This window comes from Podarcis tiliguerta (assembly GCF_965153285.1).
Source record: "Podarcis tiliguerta genome assembly, chromosome: 3".
NCBI classification, from domain to species: Eukaryota; Metazoa; Chordata; class Lepidosauria; order Squamata; family Lacertidae; genus Podarcis; species Podarcis tiliguerta.
In genome coordinates this window covers 2,498,029-2,524,396 of record NC_139536.1, presented here as the reverse complement: position 1 = coordinate 2,524,396, position 26,368 = coordinate 2,498,029, and the positions used below count along the sequence as shown (strand labels likewise).

General features: G+C 47.8%; 1 protein-coding gene across 8 annotated transcripts in view; it reads right to left on the bottom strand.

Annotated features, from left to right (window-relative positions):
• Window positions 1-26,368, bottom strand: part of EFR3B (EFR3 homolog B) — a 124,669-nt gene that overhangs the window by 78,312 nt on the left and 19,989 nt on the right. Inside the window, exon 1 of one of the 8 annotated variants that reach the window (XM_083432577.1) lies at window positions 25,866-25,944. The exons of the other annotated variants lie outside the window; for them this stretch is intronic. Within the exon in view, the coding sequence (XP_083288703.1) occupies window positions 25,866-25,872 (7 nt within the window). The 5' untranslated portion in view covers window positions 25,873-25,944. Of the gene's footprint in view, window positions 1-25,865; window positions 25,945-26,368 lie in introns of those variants that run through there. 8 annotated transcript variants of the gene reach the window in all.

The window sequence follows — 26,368 nt, the reverse complement described above, 5'->3', positions numbered from 1 at the left end:
TCCAGGGTATCTCTGCAGCTTATTTCACCTGGAAGCATAGATTTGATCCAAGGTGGGAAGAGTGCACCCAATTTTCCTCTCTCTTTCCCCTGCAGGGGAACTGAAATAGCGGGAGAAAGAAAGAAAGAACCCGGCGCCATTCGCTGCAAACGTCAGAGCCTCGCACTTTTGAGCATCCACCCTGAAAACAGAAGGAGGAATGTACCTCTGGAGAGGTGGACCACTTTGCCGCACCACGCCAGCCTGGTGCCGCAAGGGTCGGCCATGGAGACAGCCACGTGAAGAGGATCAGCCATGCTCTTTGCCCATGCCAGGAGACAGACCAGGGGATTGGGGGGTGGGGGGTTCCGGTTCTCTGCTATGCGCCGCTCCTAGCTAAGAAATGCAATTGCAGGTGTGAGAAAACCTGGCTTGGTGTATAGCAGGGCTTTTTGTACCTGCTGGGAATTGGGCCAGGAAAGAGAGAGAGAGAGAGAGAGAGAGAGAGAGAGAGAGAGAGAGAGAGAATATCTTTGTCATCTCCAGGGACCGCTCTCCCCAGAAGACGGAAATAAAGCACAGTTTCTGCCAGGCTGCCACGAGAGTCTCTGCTGAGTCACCGGGATGCTGAGAAGGCAGGATACAAAAATGGGTCTCTTTGTGTCTTGGCAGTGGGGGCTGGGTTGTGGGTGCGAGGTGGGGGTTACGAGGAGAGCTTTAAGGTTAATCACCCAGCCGATCTTCAAGATCAGGGCAGGGAGCGCAGAAGAATGATGCTGCTTTCTACCTGAGGTCTTGAAGCAACGAACGTGAGCTGGTACCCTCTTGGAGTAAATAAGGATCAGGCAGACTCAGCAAATGGAGAATTAGAAGGTGAAGTTTATTGCCAGGCAATAAGGCCCCAGTTTGGAATCTCTTCCAAAAGGAACTGGGACCCCGATTGTCAGAAATCCAGAGGTCTTTATACCTGAGCAGATCACAGCAAATCATAGATCATGAGACAACCATGAGGCAGTCACGATATCGCCAGCGAAATTAGCCAATTAGCAAGCTCCTTACCATGCTTCCAGCTCCTGGTCAAGCACAGAGTTCTAGTTCTGCTTTCCGTTGCTTGCGGTGACGCTCTGTCTAACCTCTCCCCTAGTTATGACAGGACAGGGAGTTTGGAGATTTTGTGGTTTTGCTCTTCCTGTTCTGTGGATTAATTTAGCCTGTATCTGAGGGGACTTTGTACCAGAATCTCTGATTCACGTCTTCCCCTTGTCCAGGGTACACGGATGTTTGTAGGGGAAAGGTCGGCTCCTAATTTTGCTGTTTCAAGCAGTATGCAGTTAGCTAAGGCACAGCTTCCCTTTGATTCAAAATGGATTATAAAATACTGTAAGCCCCGATTATGTGTGAGCATATATGAATATATTGATTACCGATAACTGATTATATGGATAGCATAGGGGTAGCCCTTCTTCCTTGCCTCAGTCTGCATTGAAGGCAGGCAGGAAAAAGCAGAGTTAACAAACATCCCCTTCTCCTTGCACTGTGCAGGGCGGGGGGGGGGGGAGGTTGCCGGGCGGAACAGCCTCCCTCAGAAACAAAGACCCATGGAAAGCAGCTCCAACCACATGGAGCATCTTTCAACAGCATGATGAGCGCGTGGCGAGGAAGCCAGCCTTTGCCAACCTAGCGCCCTCAAAATGTGTTGGGCTGTAATTCCCATCGGCCCCAGGCAGGACTACACTTACGTAGGGGGAAAAATCAGAGGCACAAATGTGGGATGTGAAACACAAGAGCAGTCAAGTACAACATTCCTAGAGTGAACATGTTTACACCTGGGGAGGAATGTTTGTCCAGCCAGCAGGTAAACTTCCTGTTTCCTTCTGGGCTGGGACAGACTTCCTCTGCATGGGACTAGAGGTGGGTGTGGCCTCACCTGTGCAGGTAACGACAAAAGCACAGGGCAGGGCAGCCATCTCTCTCTCTTTGACTACATGCATCGAAGAAGCAACATCTGCCTAGGGACTCTTTCCTTATGAGATAGTTTCCAGGTGTATGTTACTTTTATAAGTCTGCCTTCTGGGATCCTATTGTGAACAGAATGATGTGTTGAGTAAACCTTTTTATACTTTTATAGAAGACTGTGTTGTGTCTTATCTTTTATGAGGGAATAAGGGGGAAATACCAGAACAGTTATTATAGAGGCTTTAGCGAGCCTGAGCAAACGCATCCGCTGCAAGTTTAAAAAGGGGAATGTTACTCTGCTAAATTGGAAAGGCTATAATCAAACAATATATCCTCTCCTGCATCCCTGAACATTTCCACAAAGGATGGAGGACATCTGGCAGTGCATGTGAAAAGAATCTAGTGGTCTTAGTGGACCACAAGCTGAACATCAGTCAACAATGTGATGCAGCAGCAAAAAAAGCTAACGCTATTCTAGGCTGCATCCACAGAAGTCTGGTGTCCAGATAAAGGGAAGTCATGGTACCACTCTAGTCTGCCTTGGACAGATCACATCTGGAATGCTGTGTCCATTTCTGAGCACCCCAGTTTAAGACCAGCGTATTGGCAAGGCCCTACGGCAATGGCTCTCCTCTCCGAAAGGGTATGGAAGAACGTGAAGCCAACATCCAATGCCAAGATAAAGGTCCACCAGGATTGTGTGTTGAGCACCCTGCTTTGTGGAAAGGAGTTTAAGGATACTGACACGCGTTTCAAAGAGGTTTGACAATCACTTATTATGCTAAGTATCTGCACCCCCGTCGTTCAGCCCAGACACAGAGGTCCGGCTCCAAGGGCCTTCTGGCAATTCCCTCCCTGCAAGAAGTGAGGTGACAGGGAACCAGGCAGAGGGCCTTCTCGGTGGTGGCACCCAACTTGTGGAACGCCCTCCCATCAGAAGTCAAGGAAATAAACAACTATCTGACTTTTAGAAGACATCTGAAGGCAGCCCTGTTTAGGGAAGTTTTTAATGACCACAGAGCCTTAGGAACTGCCGATCAGAAGGTCGGCAGTTCGAATCCCTGCGATGGGGTGAGCTCCCGTTGCTCGGTCCCTGCTCCTGCCAACCTAGCAGTTCGAAAGCACATCAAAGGGCAAGTAGATAAATAGGTACCACTCTGGCAGAAAGGTAAACGGTGTTTCCATGCGCTGCTCTGGTTCGCCAGAAGCGGCTTAGTCCTGCTGGCCACGTGACCCGGAAGCTGTATGCCGGCTCCCTCGGCCAATAAAGCGAGGTGAGCGCCGCAACCCAAGAGTCAGACTGGACCTAATGGTCAGGGGCCCCTTTACCTTTACCTATTTTAATGTATTTTTAATCTTTTGTTGGAAGCCACCCAGATGGGTGGGGAATAACAACAACAACAACAACAACAACAACAACAACAACAACAACAACAACAACAACAACAACAAATTTATATCCAGTCTTTTCCCTGACAGAGACTCAAGGCGGCTTGCAGATAAAATAGAGACAGCTAAAAACTGGGGGAGGGGGGGGACATTAAAAACAATTAAACATTCACACACACACACACACACACACACACCCTAATAATTACAATGAAAACATCACAGCACCAGCCATGTCCTTAAAAATCCGCATTCCTGGAGAACTCTGGGAATTGTAGCTCTGGGGGGGGGGGGGGGAATAGGGAATCTCTTAACAATGGGCAACACTCTTAATAAACTACGTTTCCAGAGATTCTTTGATGGTGGTGGGAGCCATGGTGGTTTAAAGTGATATGGTTTGGGGCCGTGAGGCAAGGTGAGGTGACTGCTTCAGGTGGCAGCATCGCCAGGGGCAGCAGACCCAGACTCCAATGGGGCCACCTAGATGCTTTCCACACACATCACGACCTAGCCAGTCTCCCTCATCCTATCCTTGCGCCTTCTGATTTCTGCTTTAACAAGATCCACGCCTATCCAAGCCTCTTCTTGGGGGGGGGGGGGACCCAAAAGCGGGACCCATCCTCTTTGCCCCTGGCTCTGCAGTCTGAAATTGTACCAGCCAGGCAACAAACAGTCCCTAAAGAGGCTTTAAAAATAAAAAATTGGCTCCTTCTCCTGATCAGTTCTGAATATCAGCTGAATATGTCGCCTGGCAAAGCTGCCAAGACTCATTTAGAACATGAAAATACATTTATGGTGTTGATTATAATACCTTAATGGCTCATGCAGGCATCAAAGCGGCTAAATAAAGGTTGCAATCCCGACTGGCAGCGGTTAAAGATGAATTACTGTAATTATCCCCTATTAGATCAATTTCCTCAGCTCCAAAAGTTCTGCTTCGGTGTTTTTGCGTTGTCTTGTTTGTTTGCCGGCAAGGCGGGAGAGAGCTGACCTGCCGCCTTATCCGGGTTATCCAAAAGTTGGCAGGTTCAAGACAGGTAAAGTTCCTCTTTGTGCAGTGCGTCATTCAACTATGGAACTCCCTGCCACAGGAGGGAGTAAATGGCCACCAACCTGGCCTAAAAGAGAATTAGACAAATTCATGTCTGAATGAAGATTGGACGTATTAGCCCAAGGGACTCGAACGTTGAGCCCGGACTTCCTTCCAGCTGTAGTTTCACCAAAAAATGGAGTTTGGCACTCACCTAATCCTAGTCTAATGGATTACTGAATATTGCTTTATTTGATATAAGTTGCTTATTCTAAAGTTATTGTGACTTTTAATATTGCATCAGATTGCTGCTATTAATGTTTGATGTTTTATTATTATTTTTATGTGTGTTGGAAGCCATCCAGAGTGGCTGGGGCAACCCAGACAGATGGACGGGGTATAAATAAAAATAAATATTATTATTAAAAACCTCAGCATCTCTCTTGCACAAGCAGAGCACTTGCTCTCCTCTCTATTTAAATCTCCCTTTGTGTAGAGATTTGTGTACTCCTGAATGGGGTAACTGTGCCCCTGAAGGGCCAGGTGTGCAGCTTGGGAGTCATTTTGGAGTCACAGCTGTCCATGGAGGCGCAGGTCAATTCTGTATCCAGGGCAGCTGTCTACCAGCCCCATCTACTATGCAGGCTGAGACCCTACCTGCCCGCGGACTGTCTCGCCAGAGTGGTGCATGCTCTAGTTATCTCCCGCTTGGACTACTGCAATGCGCTCTACGTGGGGCTACCTTTGAAAGTGACTAGGAAACTACAACTAATCCAGAATGCGGCAGCTAGACTGGTGACTGGGAGCGACCGCCAAGGCCATATAACACCGGTCTTGAAAGACCTACATTGGCTCCCAGTACGTTTCCAAGCACAATTCAAAGTGTTGGTGCTGACCTTGAAAGCCCTAAACGGCCTCGGCCCAGTAGACCTGAAGGAGCGTCTCCACCCCCATCGTTCTGCCCGGACGCTGAGGTCCAGTTCCGAGGGCCTTCCAGCGGTTCCCTCATTGCGAGAAACAAAGCTACAGGGAACCAGGCAGAGGGCCTTCTCGGTAGTGGCGCCCGCCCTGTGGAACGCCCTCCCATCAGATGTCAAAGCGATAAATAACTACCTGACATTCAGAAGACATCTTAAGGCAGCCCTGTTCAGGGAAGTTTTTAATGTATGATATTTTAGTGTATTTTTGGTTTCTATGGAAGCCGCCCAGAGTGGCTGGGGAAACCCAGCCAGATGGGCGGGGTACAAATAATAAATTATTATTATTATTATTATTATTATTAGGCTGAATTCTATGATACCAACAGTTCAGGACCCTGATTTCGGACAGGAATGATCAAATTACATTAATAGTGGCTGAATTTTTGAGTGCTGTCCATGTAAAAAGACTGGGCCATTATAAAGAGATGTAGTGGTTCTTAACTGATCGGTGATGGGGTAGTGTTGTATTGCAATTATTTATGCAAATTGATTTCCTCTGGAGTTAAAGTTCTGACCAGGACAAACCTTGTTATGTTGAGCTCATATTTTGCACAATTTGTATACGGTGTCTGTTTGATAATGTGTGGTTTGCTATGCCTAATAAAGGATATTTGATTTGATCTCTCTTGCACAAATTGTGCATCATCCAGCAAGGGGAAGCCAGCCAGCTTTTTCGGCAAGTCTGTCCCCCTGTCAAGAAGCTCTTGCTCTTAGGCAGTCAAAAAAGCAGAGACATCACCTTGCCAACAAAGGTCTGTATAGTTAAAGCTCTGGTTTTCCCAGTAGTGATGTATGGAAGTGGGAGCTGGACCATCAAGAAGGCTGATCGCCGAAGAATGGATGCTTTTGAATTCTGGTGCTGGAGGAGACTCTTGAGAGTCCCATGGACTGCAAGAAGATCCAACCGATCCATTCTGAAGGAAATCAGCCCTGAGTGCTCACTGGAAGGACAGATCCTGAAGCCGAGGCTCCAATACTTTGGCCACCTCATGAGAAGAGAAGACTCCCTGGAAAAGACCCTGATGCTGGGAAAGATGGAGGGCACAAGGAGAAGGGGACGACAGAGGACGAGATGGTGGGACAGTGTTCTCGAAGCTACCAGCATGAGTTTGACCAAACTGCGGGAGGCAGTGGAAGACAGGAGTGCCTGTCATGCTCTGGTCCATGGGGTCACGAAGAGGCGGACACGACTAAACAACAACAACAAGCAGCACAAATAAGGTTGAGCAACGTGAACCAAAAAAACACAAAGGATTTTCAGACGAGAGAACTTTTATTATTCCTAATGAGAAGGGGAAAGGGCAGGGAAGGTTAGCAAGTGGAATGAGGCAGTCGAAACTGAGACACGGGAGAATTTGTACGGAGACTATTATAGCAGCAATCAACACAGGAGTCTAAGAAGGTTGCTCGCTCGCCTATGGTGAATAAGAACCAATTCCAGGTAAACACTCGAGCCGATTGTGTAAAAGGTCTTTTATTTTTAGGCTTTGAGGAGGAACAGAAGAAATTGTGGGCAGCTGGATATTAAAAGTCTGCACAAGCCAGAGGCCACAGAAACATAGCTGTCAACCGTCCCTTATTTTGCGGGAAAGTCCCTTATCCCAGTGCTGTGTCCCGCTGCTGTCCCTTATTGATGATGCCCCTTAAATTTCCCGGGTTTCAAAGGAAGCAGCTCCTCTGCCAGCCAGGGAGGAGGGAGGCTCCAACTGTGTCTTAGACCCAATAAGGAGTCTAAGAACGACTGGGGGGTGGAGCTTGCATGCCTTGTGCCAATCAAATCGGCCGCGTTGCCTGAGGACTCGCCTTTGCTCAGCGCTTCTCAGCGGAGAGGTGACGGTGGTTTTCCTTGCTGCACCCCCTTTGCCGGATTGCTGCGCTGTGGGAACCACCACATGAGGCTTCGTTTGGCTGCTGGGCTTTCTGCCTTTGGCTCGGGAGCTGGTTGATTAAAACCCCTTATTTTGGATGCTGCTCCCTTTTTTTCGAGGCTGCTGGTCCCTTATTTTCAAATCTGTAAGTTGACAGCTATGCACAGAAATGACTCACTTGCAAGGCTGGAAGAAGGAAGCTGTAAAAGAGACAGACTCAACTGGCAGCAGCTGGGCAAAGAAGTGTTGGACCAGATGACCCTTTCAATTCTACAGTTCTTTGCATTTATGTAGACTGAGGATGGATTTTCTGAGTGCTGGAAAGAGCCAAACCTGAGTCAAAGCAGGTTCCCCCGAGCCAAGAATGAAGTGAGCAAGAGTGGGTGTCTAAAAGGAAAGCTTGAAAGTGCACCAGGCACGGCAATTAGAGCATCTTTGTTCAAACGCTATGATTCGATGAAATGTGACTAATCCACGCGAAAGCATTCTGCTTGGAGAATCGGAGCGCCAGCATTGCAGAACAGAAAGTTTTCGTTCTGGGTTCCTCTCTCTCTCTTGCCCCAGAAGTGCTCAGCAAAAAATAAAAAGCCCGTCTCTCCTCCCTGCAGCTGCCTTCGATATCGCGGCAAGGAGACGGACATTGGCAATGGGAATGCGGCAGAGAGGCGGCTGTGGGAGAGGCAAGGCCCCGCGGAAACTGGCATTTGCGACAAAGCCAGCAGCAAACCATGATATCAGCACACGAGGCGAGAGCAAATCGCTAGGCTGGTGTCTCTCGTCCTCAGGGAGGCTAAACAAGCCAACAAAGGTCCGTATAGTTAAAGCTCTGGTTTTCCCAGTAGTGATGTATGGAAGTGAGAGCTGGACCATATAGAAGGCTGATCGCCGAAGAATGGATGCCTTTGAATTATGGTGCTGGAGGAGACTCTTGAGAGTCCCATGGACTGCAAGAAGATCAAACCTCTCCATTCTGAAGGAAACCAGCCCTGAGTGCTCACTGGAAGGACAGATCCTGAAGCTGAGGCTCCAAGACTTTGGCCACCTCATGAGAAGAGAAGACTCTCTGGAAAAGACCCTGATGTTGGGAAAGATGGAGGGCGCAAGGAGAAGGGGACGACAGAGGATGAGATGGTGGGACAGTGTTCTCGAAGCTACCAGCATGAGTTTGACCAAACTGCGTGAGGCAGTGGAAGACAGGAGGGCCTGGTGTGCTCTGGTCCAGGGGGTCACGAAGAGGACACGACTAAATGACTAAACAACAACAAATTCTGTTGGAAGCCGCACAGAGTGGATGGGGAAACCCAGCCAGATGTGCAGGGTATAAATAAATAATAATAATAATAATAATAATAATAATAATGCAATAGCTTGGTACTGTACTTTTTGGTTGTTAATAATGGAAATAAAGGGAAATAAAGAAGCAAGCAAACTCTGAGAGGGAGGTGGCAGGGAGAAGAGGGTGTTTTGCTCTCGCAGAGCAGAGGCAAGCATCTCAGAAGGTGATGCCACAATTAGCACTAGGTGCTGTTTAGCATCACAGTGGGGGGGGGGAAGGGGAGTTGCGCTGTGCAAACACACCAGCCATGACATCCTGCAGACTTGCTAAGTGGGGAGACAGCTGTCAGATCAGGCTGTCACATGGCATTGTCATCCAGGGCAGCCCCCTGAGAAGCAACATTAGCAGATCCCAGAAAGCCACAAGCAGACTCCATTTCCGCACTCCACTGTTCCCCCCCACCCCCCGATCTAGGATATTAATTCTGGCTCAGAGACCGTATGTTAAAACCTGCTCGCGAATCCAAAGTCCCAGATGATGCGGAAGCTGGCAAATCCCCTAAGCCTTCCCGGATTGGAGCAGATCTAAAACCAGTTTCCTTTTTTTATCTTGCCTTTTTCACATAGAATATTAGAGTTGGAAGGGACCCATAAAGTCATCTAGTCCACCCCCACCTATTTGCTTCTCTCCTCCAATTACTTGAAGCGAAGGGGCAGAACTGGACACTCAGATAGCTCAGTCAGTAAAGCATGAGACTCTTAATCTCAGCGAGCCCCAGATTCGGCTAAAAAGTTTCCTGCATTCAGTGCAAGGAGGCTGATGGAGACTTTTACCACATGTGGCGGACTTGTGATAAAGTTAAGAACTTTTGGGAGATGATCTATAACGAACTAAAGAAAATATTTAAATATTTGTTGTTGTTGTTGTTTAGTCATTTAGTCATGTCCGCCTCTTCGTGACCCCCTGGACCAGAGCACGCCAGGCACTCCTGTCTTCCACTGCCTCCTGCAGTTTGGTCAAACTCATGCTGGTAGCTTCGAGAACACTGTCCAACCATCTTGTCCTCTGTCGTCTCCTTCTCCTTGTGCCCTCCATCTTTCCCAACATCAGGGTCTTTTCCACGGAGTCTTCTCTTCTCGTGAGGTGGCCAAAGTCTTGGAGCCTCAGCTTGAGGATCTGTCCTTCCAGTGAACACTCAGGGCTGATTTCCTTCAGAATGGAGAGTTTGGATCTTCTTGCAGTTCATGGGACTCTCAAGAGTCTCCTCCAGCACCAGTTTTTAAATATACTTTCACCCCAATACCAGAAGCCTTCTTGCTGGGTTTGATGGGAAAAGAGATGAATAAATTGGATCAAAGACTGTTCATGTATGCCACAGCAGCGGCAAAAACCATGTTGGCCCTAAATTGGAAGCTACCGTACAAGAAATTCCAAGCATTGCGGTGTGGCAGATGAAAATGAACTACTCGGAGTTAGCCAAGCTGACCAGCAAGATTTGGGACCAGGACGACCAGAGATTCATAGAAAGTTGAGTAAATTTATGGTGTATTTAAAGGATAATTGTAAAACTTTAAAAACACTGGCAGGATTGATATAACTCCTACAATGTAATAAATAAGAGACTCAGTATTTAAAATACGCGATTTAAAGAAATAAGGGATACCTGTTGAAGGGAAGGAGGGAAATCATAAGCCCAGCAGAGCTAAAAGTATAGATGGAATTTGATGTATTGTATGAAACTGTGTTGAGAAAATAATAAAAGTTTATTGACAAAAAAATTTTCTGCATTCAGGGGGTTGGGCTAGATGACCCCCTGGGGTCCCTACAATGCTACAATTCTATGATTCCCTGGAATCCGTTTGTTTATTGCATTTCCATCCCACCTTGGAGCTCACGGTGGAGGACATTTCATCCCCACAACAATCCTGTGAAGTAGGTTGGGCTGAGAGACAGTGAGCTTTGTGGCCAAGTGGGAATTCGAACCCTGGTCTCACAGGTCTTAGTCTGACACTCTGACCACTACAACACACTGCCTCTTTCCAAAGCAAGGGTGGCCTGGGTGCTATTCTTGCTCTCAATACGTACTTAAAAAGAATCACTAAAATGCTATTTTAAAATATTTTCATAATGCCTTCCCACTTTTTCCAAAACATTCAGGGCCGTTTACGGTAAATCATATCGCTAAGAACAGAACTAGAAGCTCCAGTTATATATATATATATCCATCCATTTTTGGAAACCAAGTTCTTTTCTTAATGGTGTTTTATGTTGCAATGTTGTAAACCACACCAATGCTTTCTGATATGGCCTTATAGAACTACTTCTAAATATAGAAACAAAGGCAGGCCTGTGTTGGCTCTGAAGGCCCAAAGGGCAGGTTGTATTTGCAAAGTTCCCACTCGACAACCCAGGCAATTGCGGAGCTCAGAAATTAAGGAGGATTCCCAGTTCAGCAACACACTTTAGCCCAAGGGTCCCCAACGTGGTGCCCCCAGAGGCCTTTGGTGTCACCCAGAGGCTCCCATCCCCCTACCAAAATTAGGCTTCAAAGGAGACTGGCATGTCTCCTTTTGGGATGTGCCTAGTGTGGGAATGTTCAGGGATGCAGGAGAGGATATATTGTTTGGTTATAGCCTTTCCAACTTGTGTTAGCAAGTTCACAATTTAGCAGAGTAACATCCCCCCTTTTAAACTCACAGCGGATACGTTAGCTCAGGCTCGCTAAAGCCTCTATAATAACTGTTCTGGTATTTCCCCCTTATTCCCTCATAAAAGATAAGACACGACACAGTCTTCTATAAAAGTATAAAAAGAGTTTACTCACTCACATTCTGTTCACAGATGGATCCCAGAAGGCAGACTTAGCTTAGAATAGTAACATACACTTGGAAACTATCTCATAAGGAGACAGTCCCTTTGTCCTCTCTTGACTGGAGGCCAAGAGAGCATCTTTGGCTAAGCAGATGTTGCTTCTTTGATACATGTAGTCAAAGAGAAAGAGATGGCGGCCAGTCCTATGCTTTTGTTACCTGCACAGGTGAGGCCACGCCCACCTCTAGTCCCATGCAGAGGAAGTCTGTCCCAGCCCAGAAGGAAAGAGGAAGTTGACCTGCTGGCTGGACAAACATTCCTCCCCATGTGTAAACATGTTCACTCTAGCAACATTGTACTTGACTGCTCTTGTGTTTCACATCCCACACCTGGCATAAGAACCCTGGAAGGAAACCAAACTGCGGAACTCCCTGCCACTGGAGTCAGTGGTGGCCACGAACTTGAATGGCTTTAAACGAGAATTAGACAAATTCATGGAGGTAGAGAGGGCTATTGAGCCTCCACAGTCAGAGACAGCGATGTGTCTGAATGCCAGCTACTGGAAACCACAAGAGGGGAGAGTTGGTCTTGTGTTCGAGTCCTGCCTGCAGGCATCTGGTTGGCCGCTGTCAGAACAGGATGCTGGACTAGATGGGCCATTGGCCTGACCCTGCAAGTTCCTCTTATGATTTTAGGAATAATAATAATAATAATAATAATTTTTTATTTATATCCTGCCCTCCCCAGCCGAAGCCGGCCTCAGAGCGGCTAACAGCAATAAAAGTAACACAGTTTACATAAAATCACAATCAATTAATTAAAATACATACTAAAATCAATTCATTCTAAAATCAATTCAGAAGCTGCCTTATATGACATCTTTTATCCAACTCAGCATTGTCTATAGTGGCATTTTAGAGTTTCAGACTGGTTATAATAGAATCATAGAATTGTAGAGTTGGAAGGGACCCCCAGAGGTCATCAAGCCCAACCCCCTGCAATGCAGGAATCCCAGCCAAAGCATCCCTGTGAGACGGCCATCCAGGCTCTGCTTAAAAACCTCCAAGGAAGGAGAGTCCACCACCTCCCAAGGGAGACCATTCCACTGTCAAACAGTTGTCAGGAAGTTTTTCTGAATGTTTAGTCGGAATCTCCTTTCTTGATACTTGAAACCATGGGTTCGAGTCCTACCCTCCGGAGCAGGAGAAAATAAGCTTGTTTGCTCTTCCATGTGACAGCCCTTGAGATAGTTGAAGGTGGCTATCCTATCTCCTGTGTCTCCTCTTTCCCAGGTTAAACATACCCTGGTCCTTCTGTCAGGACCTCGTCCTACACTCGAGTAGGACCCTGGCAGAGACACATGCCCAACTGGCATGTTCTCTCCCTCCTGATCAATCATTTGGGAGCTTCAAAAGCCGATGCCAACAGACACTGGCACACTTAGGGATCCGCAGAGTCTTCGCAGTTGTATAACAGACCTCAGCAACTCAGCATTTGGGCTAATCTACTTTATTTACATATAAACGCACATGGAGCACTGCAACATGGCTCCCTCTCTCTCTAGCATCAGACAGCAAAGAAGAAAAGGACAACGGACAATAATCCCACTTCACAGAACAGAGTAACACAAACATCCTGTCTCCGTCACTTCCCAAAACATATACCGTCATGTGAAAGACAACAATCCCATGACTGCAATCACGGAGCAGGAATTCTAACACCTTCAACCGTTCCTCATAGGGCTTGGTTTCCAGACCCTGGATGTGCCAGGGCTTGAATCAGGAACCTTTTGCACGCAGAAGAAAGTGCTCTGCTTCCAGGTATCAGGAAAAAGAAAGAAAAACTACGTACCAGCCTGAACTGGGCAAGATGAGGTCACGATCCGAATTGGCGTCAGAGACCTTTGTGTGATGTTCTTTGCAACGAAAACTGAACGTAAGTCCCTTTCAAAGCTCAAGTTTATTTTGGGCAAACTTCACTATATATCCAGAACGAATGGACAGGCGAAGATCCATTCCACACACACACACACGATTTATCTCAGTCACATAAGCTTCTTAAAAACGCACAGATAGTTTTCATTAGATTACAAATGGCCGGAGGCTTAAGAAGTAATTTGCATCTGCCAGATCCTGTGTCAGGGATCTCTTACACTTTTATCCCGAATTTCCTCCCGAGAGCACAGTTCTCCCCTTAGAAACGTAATTTAAAAAACACTGTGTGAGGGGTATTGTTTCTGTTTGTTATTATGGGATGCATTTCTGACACTGACAGGTAGGGAGAAACCACCTGCCTGAAATCTTGGAGATTTTTCACTCCTGGAAAGTGTACATGGTCCGGAACTAGATCATAGCTGTCAACTTTTCCCTTTTCTTGCGAGGAATCCTATTCGGAATAAGGGAATTTCCCTTTGAAAAAGGGAAACGTTCACAGCTATGAACTAGATGGAGAAATAGTTTGACTCTGTATAAGGCAGGTTTCTGCGCTCCTAACCTGACGGCCCATCCCACCTCCAGAGATTTTGCAGGCTGCGGCAGATCGTGATCCTTCCGGGGAGAATAAGGAAAGAAAACCTGCCTGCTAGAAAGGATGGAGTGCAAAAACTGTCTCTCTGCAGCCTCCCATCCCTTCCTCTTCCTAGCAGCTGTGAATCACAGCCTCCTGTAATTCAGACTAGACTCCCCTGGAAAGGCAAACCCAGAAATCTTGGTGCCACCATCAACCTCGAGACAGGCAGATCGTGCCACTGCCCACCTGCAGGCTTGCCAGGGAGTTAATGAGACAAGCTGTCTCTCAAATTATAGCACGAGGAGGTGGAGAATGACAAGCGATCCGTGGAAGAGGGAGAATCAGCTCTGCGCCACTCATCCCATCGCCTGTCACCCGCTGGATTTTCCAACACGCATGCTAAAAAGGCAGAGAAGATAGGATTTCTGGCACCGGAATCTGTCAGAGAGGAACTCGCCACCTCACCGCCTCGCCGCCTCGCCGCCTCCCCAGCTTTTGCCTATTCATTTACGACTGTGACCACGGTTGCTGTGGTTCCTATAGCACCGTCCACTTTTAATCACCTTCTGCAATAATAATAATAATAATAATAATAATATTTATACCCTGCCCATCTGGCTGGGTTTCCCCAGCCACTCTGGGCGGCTTCCAGCAAAATATTAAAATACAATAATTCATCAAATATTAAAAACTTTCCTAAACAGAGCTGCCTTCAAATGTCTTCTAAAAGTCAGATTCAGTGGACACTCAGGTTGCGAACGTGATTCGTGCAGGATTCACGTTCACAATCCGCAGCGTTCGCAACCCACATCTGCACATGCATGTATCGTGATATCAGCTTCATAGTTTCTGCCCTGGAAAAATATCGCGAATCATGACGTGTGGGCAAAAATCACGATGCGGGGGGGACCGTGAAGCCAGCCGATGCCTCTACATAGCTCCCTCCTTTTTTCAGACGTTGAGATTTATCAGTATATCACAATGTTTAGCTGGTGACATGTTGCAAAGTTGAAAACCAGCTCCGTCGTTATTTCCAAATACAGTATATTTTGCTTCATAAGACGCACTTTTTTCTTCCTAAAAAGTAAGGGGAAATGTCTGTGCGTCTTATGGAGTGAATATGTGGTCCCTGGAGCCGAATTGCCCAGGGGCAAAAAGCAGATCATGCTTTTTTGTGTGTGTGTGAAAAAGGGAAGTGGGTGTTGAAACAAAGCTGCTGAGCAGCTGATCGGCAAGCGATCGGGCTAGAGATAAAGGAGGCTGCCTGGGAGGGGGGAGGTAAAGACAGCAAACTTGCAAAGGGGGGGGTAGGAAGACTAAAGCAATAAGGAGAGAAATTAGAAGAAAAGGAGGAACAAAAAACTGCTCCAGCTAAGGAAAAGACACTAAGGCAAACAAGAGTGTTGAAAGGAAGCAGCTGATCGGTAAGCGATCGGGAGAGAGATAAGGGACTCTAGCAATAAAGGAGGCTGCCTGGGAGGGGGGAGATAAAAGCCCATGGATCCTCAGGATTTTTGCATTGGGTCACCCCAAATTCACCATCAGATCACATAATATGTCCATGGCTACAGCCTGCACCAAGAAAAACCACACATCCACCATTTCGTGGGGCCGCAATGGCGCAAAAATGTAGTTACAAAGCACAGATCCACATGGATTCTCAGGATTTTTACATTGGGCTACCCCAAACTCACCGTCAAATCACATGTCTGTGGCCACAGCATGAACCACAAAAATTATACATCCACTGTTTCATTCAGAATTATTTTTTCTTGTTTTCCTCCTCTAAAAACTAGGTGTGTCTTATGGTCAGGGCATATCGGTATAGAGAGCCAGTGTGGTGTAGTGGTTAAGAGCGGTAGTCTCATAATCTGGGGAACCGGGTTCGTGTCTCCGCTCCTCCACATGCAGCTGCTGGGCTTGTCACACTTCTCTGAAGTCTCTCAGCCCCACTCACCTCACAGAGTGTTTGTTGTGGGGGAGGAAGGGAAAGGAGAATGTTAGCCACTTTGAGACTCCTTCGGGTAGTGATAAAACGGGGTATCAAATCCAAACTCTTCTTCTTCTTCTACTGGCCGAGGGAGCTGGCGTACAGCTTCTGGGTCCTGTGGCCAGCATGACTAAGCCACTTCTGGCAAACCAGAGTAGCGCATGGAAACGCCGTTTACCTTCCCACTGGAGCGGTACCTATTGATCTACTTGCACTTTGATGTGCTTTCGAACTGCTAGTTTGGCAGGAGCAGGGACCGAGCAAAGGGAGCTCACCCCGTCACAGGGATTCCAACCGCCGACCTTCTGATCTGACCTCCTCCTCCTCCTCCTCCTCCTCCTCCTTCTTCTTCTGTTTAGCTGGCGATACATTGAGATGCTGAAAACCAGATATCGCCCAACCCCAGATGCCAATGGGAAACCAGCAAACAGGATTCGAGCTCAAGAGCGACTCTCCCCTCTTGTGCATCGGCTGGGGAGGGCGGAATATAAATAACATTATTATTATTATTATTATTATTATTATTATTATTATTGATGCTGGAGCATCTGGGCCCCCTTTGGGCCTGACCCAGTCTCTTCTTAGGCTTTTGTGAGCCTATTTTCACATGCAGCACAATGTCACACAGTTCTGCCGAACGAAGCACTACGTAGGCAAATTAGCTCCCTTCCGCCTGTCTGGCCCAAAGAATGCGGTATTATTTTAAAAGGGGAGGTTTTAACAAAACACACAAACCAAGCTCTCTGCCGTTTGCATGTGGCTCATCCCCTTCCGCTAATGACTTCTTTAGCCGGGATTCATTCTGGCAGGATTCACAGCAATTAGCATCGCTGGTTTTTAATTGCATTTCACTTCTGCCGTCTCAGGCAGGGTGCAGCTGCCATGGGGGCAAGCCTCTCCCCATAGACTGCCTCCCTGCCCCACTCTCCAGGAATTGTCAGAAGGGACTGCTAAGTGCTGAGAGACTGCAATGCACAAACATGTCGACACCTGATCCCGGCTGCAAGACGTTTTCTCTGCACCGCAGTCCAGAGCAGCAAAACAAGGGATGGTTGTCTGTTGCAAGCCCAGCTCCAAACTGCACATTTTAAGGTGTGTTTTTTTAAAGGCAGACCTAAAAGGGTGTTGAAACTGCACCTTGCACAAAACAAAACACAGGCCAGAGGAGCAAACAATGATTACCCCCTCCTCGAGGGGAGCACTTGCAAAAGTGGAGCAAGGACAGCTTGAGCTCCTCTCCACCAGTACAAATTATAGAATCATAGAATCATAGAGTTGGAAGAGACCACAAGGGCCATCGAGTCCAACCCCCTGCCAAGCAGGAAACACCATCAGAGCACTCCTGACATATGGTTGTCAAGCCTCTGTTTAAAGACCTCCAAAGAAGGAGACTCCACCACACTCCTTGGCAGCAAATTCCACTGTCAAACAGCTCTTACTGTCAGGAAGTTCCTCCTAATGTTTAGGTGGAATCTTCTTTCTTGTAGTTTGGATCCATTGCTCCGTGTCCGCTTCTCTGGAGCAGCAGAAAACAACCTTTCTCCCTCCTCTATGTGACATCCTTTTATATATTTGAACATGGCTATCATATCACCCCTTCACCTCCTCTTCTCCAGGCTAAACATGCCCAGCTCCCTTAGCCGTTTCTCATAAGGCATCGTTTCCAGGCCTTTGACCATTTTGGTTGCCCTCCTCTGGAAATGTTTCAGTATGTCAGTGTCCTTCTTGAACAGCTAAAGCATCCAGGATAAAACTTCTGCTTAAAAAGCTCCAATGAAGGCGAGTTCACCACCTCCTGAGCAAGACTGTTCCACTGTCTAACAGCTCTTGCATTCAGAAATTTCTACCCGGTGATTTGGAAACGAAACCAATAGGGCCCAGTCATCATCAACCAGTGCTGTCTGGTGGTTTTGAACCAAACTTCCAGAGGGCACCTCATTGGAGAAGGCTGGGCTACCCAATTTGACCCGGTGGGGTAATGGCAGGCAGCAGAGATTCGTCCCTCTCCAAAAGGTTGCAAACAGACAAACCACAAGCAAAACCTGCAACCTCCAGGGAATGGCAATTGTGCCACCCCAAGGGACATGGGTGGCGCTGTGGGTTACACCACAGAGCCTAGGACTTGCCGATCAGAAGGTCAGCGGTTCAAACTGCTCCTGCCCACCTAGCAGTTCAAAAGCACGTCAAAAGTGCAAGTAGATAAATAGGTACCGCTCCGGCGGGAAGGTAAATGGCATTTCCATGCGCTGCTCTGGTTTGCCAGAAGCGGCTTAGTCATGCTGGCCACATGACCCGGAAGCTGTACGCCGGCTCCCTCGGCCAGTAAAGCGAGATGAGCACCACAACCCTGGAGTCGGCCACAACTGGACCTAACGGTCAGGGGTCCCTTTACCTTTAAGGCGACTGCACCCACAAACCTGGTTGATCTGGAGACATCCCAGCCATGCACTGCGACAAAACAGACCTCTATGAATCCGTGCGCAATTGCCATGCCAGAAATGCAGAAAAGTTGAGGAATAACTCCAGTACCTGGAATTGTACCTGCCTTGCAAGGCTCACGGTAGAAAATTATCTGAGCCCCCCGTGATCGGGTCGGCTTGTAAAAGGGATCCCCGCTGAAATGTGCTCTGCAGAGAATCCACCCCGGGCGGGAAGGCCGGGATCTGGTGGCGCCAATGCCCCCTGCCCTCTAGAAGACAGAAGGGACGGGCGCAAATTTAATCATCTCTCCCTGCGCGACGAAGGCTGCAGGGGAAAGAGGGCTTTCGTCAGCTGCCGCAGCCAGATGTTTGACATTAGCAGCCCTCTAAGTGTAAAGGATTTGCCTCTGCAAGCAATGTGGCTTTCGGCGGGGTCAGGAAAGGATAAAACGCAATCGGACTAAGTGTTTTGCAGGATGTGAGCCAAGGATAGGGAGACCTGCTGCTATTGTGAAGCACCAAGCTGGGATGAGCCAGGAAGGGAAGTGGCATTATTTTCAAATCAATGAAATGTTTAAAAAAGATCTAAATCTAAGAGGTTTTGAGGACAAAGAGTCGAAATTCCAGAAAGAAATAATAAACAGTGACTTTAAAGTCCTGGCTAAAATGTATAAGATATTACTAGAATGGCACACGAAAGATGAAGAGGTAAAATCGGTTATGATTGACTGGGCCAAAGATTTTGGATATAATATACAAATGGAGGACTGGGAGAAATTATGGAAAGAAGGTCTAAGATTCACTGCATGTACAACTATAAAAGAAAATGTGATGAAAATGATGTATTGATGGTATCTAACACCGGTGACGTTAGCAAGGATGTATAAAGGATGTAATAAATGTTGGAAATGTAAAGAAAAAGAGGGTACATTCTATCATATGTGGTGGGAGTGTAAGAAAGTAAAAAGTTTTTGGGAAATGATATATAATGAACTGAAAAAAATGTTTAAATATACTTTTGTTAAGAAACCAGAAGCGCTCTTACTCGGTATTACAGGGAATGAGATAAACAAGAAAGACAGGAAGTTATTTTTATATGCAGTGACAGCAGCGAGAATATTAATGGCTCAGAAATGGAAGCAAGAGGAGCTACCTACATTGGAAGAATGGAGAATGAAGATGATGGACTTTGCAGAACTTGATAGACTGACAGGAAGGATTCGAAATCGACGGGATCAGAGATTTACAGAAGATTGGGAAAAGTTTACAGAGTATATGCATAATTTAAGTGAAAAACAAATAACGCTTGTAAGCTTTAATGAAGCTCTGTAAAAAGAAATGTTAGAATATGAGCAAAACAAGATTTAATTTACAAAAATAATAGGTGGAAGGTCTTAGAAATGTGTAAGAAATTAAGAAGGGAAGGAGTATCAGTCAAGTTGAGGGAAGTCAAAAAAAGAGAACGGATGTAAAAAAGATGTATGAATTGTATTAACTTTTTATTGGAAAACTGAATAAAAATTATATATATATATATATATAAAAGGAAGGGAAGTGGCAGAAGCAAATAACTTGGGCCGCAAAGACTCTCTGGGTGGCACCCTGCAATCGGTGTTAGAAACTCAGGTATATAAGCTAGGTGCCCAGTGTCTCCTTAAACCAAGGTCAGAGCCGCCAAAGCGGAATGTCTAGTTGCCATCTTGGGGCAAGGCGGCTCAAAAGTCTTATTTTTGTTGTTGAGGGTTTTTTCTTCTTGCAAAATCAAAAAACATCTACAACTTTTCTGTCCAGATTTTCACTCTTTGAAATATGGCAACCCTATGCAACAGCATTAATGATGTATGGAAGTGAGAGCTGGACCATAAAGAAGGCTGATCGCCGAAGAATAGACGCTTTTGAATTCTGGTGCTGGAGGAGACTCTTGAGAGTCCCATGGACTGCAAGAAGATCCAACCTCTCCATTCTGAAGGAAATCAGCCCTGAGTGCTCACTGGAAGGACAGATCCTGAAGCTGAGGCTCCAGTACTTTGGCCACCTCATGAGAAGACTCCCTAGAAAAGACCCTGATGTTGGGAAAGATGGAGGGCACAAGGAGAAGGGGACGACAGAGGACGAGATGATTAGACAGTGTTCTCGAAGCTACAAACATGAGTCTGACCAAACTGCGGGAGGCAGTGGAAGACAGGAGTGCCTGGCGTGCTCTGGTCCATGGGGTCACGAAGAGTCGGACACGACTGAACGACTAAACAACAACAATGCAACAGCATGAAGTCTCACACGGGATAGAACTGATCTATGGGAGGAGCTTTATGATACGAAAATAGGGACGATGCTTGTACTATTGTAACGCAAGAAAACCCTTGATAAGGACATTTTTTTAAAAAAATCACTCGCTGCCAGATCCAGTATATTTAAGGTGTTGTTACAGAAGTTTCTCTCCCTTTGCTAGTTTTAAACGGATGCTCTGCTCCTGCGTTTATGCTGGCTTAAGATCTCTCTCTACATCAATAAATCTATATATATATGACTTGCATAGTAAAAATAATAAATAAATAAACCTGGCCAGTTCAGAGGATGACCTTGAATTGGGTTAAGAACTTGGAGAAGTGAAAGAAGAAAAGTCCCTTGATCCAAGGATAGTCCGCATATATACTGGCCAATTCCGACCTCTTTTTCTTAATGCTGATACGGTCCATTCATAAAGTAGGAATATTCTTCACAACTGTGAGCAGGGCAGTGGGTTGGGGCATGTGAAGGCAAGAGACAAAAAATCAGTATACAGTGGTACCTCGGGTTACATACGCTTCAGGTTACAGACTCCGCTAACCCAGAAATAGTGCTTCAGGTTAAGAACTTTGCTTCGGGATGAGAACAGAAATCGTGTTCCGGCGGCGCGGTGGCAGCAGGAGGCCCCATTAGCTAAAGTGGTGCTTCAGGTTAAGAACAGTTTCAGGTTAAGAACGGACCTCCGGAACGAATTAAGTACTTAATCCGAGGTACCACTGTAACACTGTTTTGCTGCTCCTGCTTAGACTGCACTTAGGAAAAGCGTTTGGGATCCTGAAATTCATTCTGATTTGTGCAGGTCAAATATAACGGATAGAATTCTAAAGGAGATCGAATTAGTGTGCGAAAACAGCCCAGATCTGAGGATCCCTGGATGGGTGTCCAATCCTGGCACCCGGACATCTTCACTTGGTCGCACGTGGCCGAGAGCCAGGTGCAAAATGAGCCTGGCTAGTTTCGAACACAGCGTCCGCAATCTAGCAGCACTGATCAACCTTGCAGGGGTGTTGTGTAAGGATGACACAGCTGTGGGCACCACAGTTTAAGAAGCCGGAGGGTGTGCAGAGCAGGCTGACCAGCATGATCAAGGGTCTTAAGACCAGGCCTTATGAGGGATGCTTAGCCTGGAAAAGAGTTAAACATAGAATCATAGAATCATAGAGTTGGAAGAGACCACAAGGGCCATCGAGTCCAACCCCCTGCCAAGCAGGAACCACCATCAGAGCACTCCTGACATATGGTTGTCAAGCCTCTGCTTAAAGACCTCCAAAGAAGGAGACTCCACCACACGCCTTGGCAGCAAATTCCACTGTCAAACAGCTCTTACTGTCAGGAAGTTCTTCCTAATGTTTAGGTGGAATCTTCTTTCTTGTAGTTTGGATCCATTGCTCCGTGTCCGCTTCTCTGGAGCAGCAGAAAACAACCTTTCTCCCTCCTCTATGTGACATCCTTTTATATATTTGAACATGGCTATCATATCACCCCTTAACCTCCTCTTCTCCAGGCTAAACATGCCCAGCTCCCTTAGCCGTTCCTCATAAGGCATCGTTTCCAGGCCTTTGACCATTTTGGTTGCCCTCCTCTGGACACGTTCTAGTTTGTCAGTGTCCTTCTTGAACTGTGGTGCCCAGAACTGGACACAGTACTCCAGCTGAGGTCTGACCAGAGCAGAATACAGTGGCACTATTACTTCCCTTGATCTGGATGCTATACTCCTATTGATGCAGCCCAGAATTGCATTGGCTTTTTTAGCTGCCGCGTCGCACTGTTGGCTCATGTCAAGTTTGAGAGCCATCTTTGCATATCTGAAGCACTGTCACACGGAAAGCTTTGTTTTCTGCTCCTCCAGGGGACCCAAAGGACATCTAGTCCAACCCCCTGCAAGGCAGGATCCGTGGGGAAGGAAAAGAACGGATAGGAGTTGTGCAAGAACGTGGAGGCTTCCCATTTCCAGTGGAGGCTGTGCAGGAAAAAAATCCTGGGGAAATTGTGCTCCAAATTGTGGTTTGAGGTCGGCACACAGCTCCCCTTGAATTATCTGAGGACAAGGGAGAGATATTTTGGCAAAGCGTCCACAAGGCAGCAATCCATCGACACTCAACAGAACGCAAAGACGTCACTGCGGCGGAGATGTCAAGCAGACAGATTCGGGAAGGAATCCAGCAAATTATACCATGTTTGCAAATTGCACGCCAGCTTTTTACAACTAGCTATACAGTATATATATAAGGTGACAAAAAGGCCAGTTAAACTTTAATGTTCATTTATGCATCACTTTTTAAACACAGGCTTGCAGACAAGTCGTACTCGGGTTTACAAGCCCTGAAATGAATTTAATCCCACCGTCACTATCAGCCTGCATTAAAAATATGAATGGGATGTCTTCCAAGAGAGACTGCCAAGAGGAAGTCTCTGGCATTGCTCGACTTGAAGGCTCCCGGATGCTCCCTGGAAAAGCAGCAAGGCAGTTTGGCTGCCCTTACTGGGAAAATGGCAAATGGATGACCTCAACGAGCCCATTTTACAGATGGAGAACTGAGGCGAGGCTAAGAAACAGGACTGGCCCACTGCCGTCATGGCAAACTATCCTAAAGGAAGACTTTTGAGCTGAGGTTGGATGACCATCTGTCGGGGATTCCTTAGCTGTGGTTCCTGCACATTCCAGGGGGTTGGACTAGATGGCCCTTTGGTGTCCCTTTCACCTCTACAGTGCTGTGATTCTGTGATCCAGCTAAACTGCAGCAAGTCTCTTTTGTTAACTGGGGATCTCTCTCCTCGGTAGCTATTCCATATTAAGGACTGATCTTCCGAAGGAAATGGAATATTCCACAAAGCAAGGGCTAAGTACTGCAGTTGAGATGCACTGCCATATCAAAATCCCAAAACAAGCCCAGCCCCAATATCACAGTTTATTCACGAAACATGATTCACCCATGACTGGGATGCAAGCCAAAATAGATCAAGCAAAAAAAGGAAGAGGGAAAAAACACAACCCCAAAGGTTGCAGCGGTATTTGCATCAATCTTTGAACTCATCTTTACTCCCTCCACTACGGATCAGGCACAGAACGTTCATGGACATTCAAACAGAAAGAGTCGGTCACAGACAAAACTGCCCTGCAAGCAGAAATGCAGCAGCTAAGGATTTAGAGCTCCTGGTTCAGGGCAGCAGAGCAAAACCAGCCAACGAAACACTGGGGAAGTGGCAATCCTAGAAGGACGTACTTTCAGTTCACCAACCAACCAGATTCGTGCATCGCCGGGGGTTGGACTAGATGACCCTTCCTATTCTGAGTCTCTGGGTTGCAATGGAACGACGACGAAATCAGCCTCAAAAAGAAGGCTCTCTTGGCTCAGCGTTCGCAAGGAATCTCGGAGTTTGACGCAGCAGAAGCCGGCTAGGTGTGTGTGAACCTTGTGCAAATCGGCACCCCCCCCCCAGTTGCCTTTGCAAGCCCTGATTCAGAAACATCTTCCTGTTGCAACTCTGGAGAAAGACCAGCTGCATCACTGAAGCTGGCTTTCGGGGAGGGCTGCGGGAGCTGGCCTGCTATCTGCAGGATTGGGGCCCTGGGGTGGCATTGCTCGCCAGACAAACCTGAAGAAGAGGGGGGGGGGAACCATGCCCAGATTCACACAAACACACGCCCTGCAAACACACACAAAGCAGATTGTAAACACAGACCCACAGCTGCAAATGCTGCATTGCAGGGGGGGTTGGACTAGATGACCCCTGGGGGACCCATGATTCTATGATAACAGAGGACACCCCCCCCACATACACCCAATTGCACAAATCACACACACCCCAAATCCCACAGACCAACCTCTCCTGGATTTGCACCCCCAGAGCAAGGCAGCTGCACACACCAGGCTGCACCAGGGAGGGGGGCAGAAATGGGACCCATTGAATATGGCATTCCAAGGGAATTAAGTAACAACACTGGGGTTTTTTTGGGGGGGGGGCGTGCAGGGAGCAGTGGCAAAAATAGTTGCCTGCGCAGCAGAAGCGTTCCCTGGTCTCCAGCAGCGGCTACAACTTTTGTTCAATAGGCTGCCAATACAACAGGGGATTTTTATTTTTGCTGCTGGGGGGGGGGGGTTAACCCTTTTATGCCCTCTGCAGAGCTCTATTCTACTGGACTCCAGCCTTGGAGTCCTTTGTAGTCTTTACGGAGTTCCAGTGAAATGGGGGGGAATGGAAACTGGAGAAAAGGAAATGCCGTGAATTTTTTTTTGGGGGGGGGGGGGCGGTCATAAAAAGACAACTTTCAGGGGGCTGGACTAGATGACCCTTGGTGCCCCTTCCAACTCTAAATTTCCACAATTTCTTCTCCATGTCCCGGTGGAGCCACCGGAACAAGACCCTGCATGCTCCCTAACACCAAAGAAGCTTCCCTGTGAGTCTTGATTTCTACCTGCGGGGAATTCCCTTTCATGCCTTTTTTGGGGGGATTTCAAACTGCCATCTGAATTTGGGGGCGCGGGGGGGGGGCACAGTCCGGACACACGCCGGACCTGTGGACCACACTACCCAGTTACATTTTTTTAAAAACAAACAAACCTTTCTTTCTTTCTTTTTCAATATCAGCCCCTGCAGATATTATGATTTTCAGAAGGGGGGGAGGAGGGACAAGGAGGAGAGGGGGCTGCTTAACTCTTTCCTTCCCAGCCTGACCCCCCCCCCTTTGCATAGAACTGCTTCGCCCCGCAGCTTCAGTGCAGAACATAGCTGTCAACGTTTCCCCCTTTTTAAAAGGGAAATTCCCTTATTCCAAATAGGATTCCTCACCAGAAAAGGGAAAAGTTGACAGCTATGGTGCAGAAAAGCCACGAGATACCTATTTATCAGGCCTTGGAGATTTTTTTTGGGGGGGGGGATGCTCTTCTTTGCGAGAACCCCCCCCAAAAAAACACCCCCAACCACAACAACAACCAAGCAGAACTGGGGAGATCTTGTTTCCTGGGGCCAGAACTGATGAAAGACCGCTTTATTATTATTATTTTCCTTTCCTGACACAGCCGCGCAACGCTCCCCGCATCCCTCGAGCATCTCTTTTTCAGATGGGGGGGGGGGCAGCGATGCTTGCCCGTTCCCCGACATTTCTCCGGGCATGGCGGTGTGCGAGGGGACCCCTAAAAGGTGTAGCTGCAAAGTGACCTTCGTGGGCGGAATTTTTTTGGGGGGGAACAGGGGGATGATGGCACGATCAACACTCCCCCCCCCTCCAAAGAAAGAGAGAGACCGAGGCAGAAAGAAAGAAAAAAGCAAAACCCGCAGTAAACGGAGGCTCCAAGGTGCCAGTCCCTGGTGATGCCGGGGAAAAGGAGAGCCAAGCGGGTACCCCCCCCCCACCGCGCCCCCCCCCTTACCGTACATGGCTCGCCAGCGGAGCCCCGGCTCGCCGCGCCCGCTCCGCCGCGCTCCCCCGCTCGCTCTGCGGCGCCGCTCATTCACCGCCGCGGCGGAGCCCCGGAGAAGGCGGAGACAGGCGGGCATGAATGAACGGGGGGGGGGCTTCTGCGCATGGGCGGAGAGAGGGTGGGTGGGGGTCATCAGTTAGACGCGCCCCTCTGGAAGAGTGGGGGGTTTCTGGTACCCTGAGGAGGGGCTTCGGGGAGAGAGTGGTGGGCTTGGGAAATGGGATCCCCAGAGGCCATCTAGTCCATCCCTGGGGGGGGGTGTCCTCGGTTAGACACGCCCCTCTCGGGGGGAGTCGGAGGAGTGGGGGTCTCTGGTACCCTGAGGAGGGGATTCGGGGACAGAATGGTGGGCTTGGGAGGAGGGATGCCCAGAGGCCATCTAGTCTATCCTCCCGGGGGTGGGGTCCTCGGTTAGACACGCCCCTCTCGGGGGAGTCGGGAGAGTGGGGGGG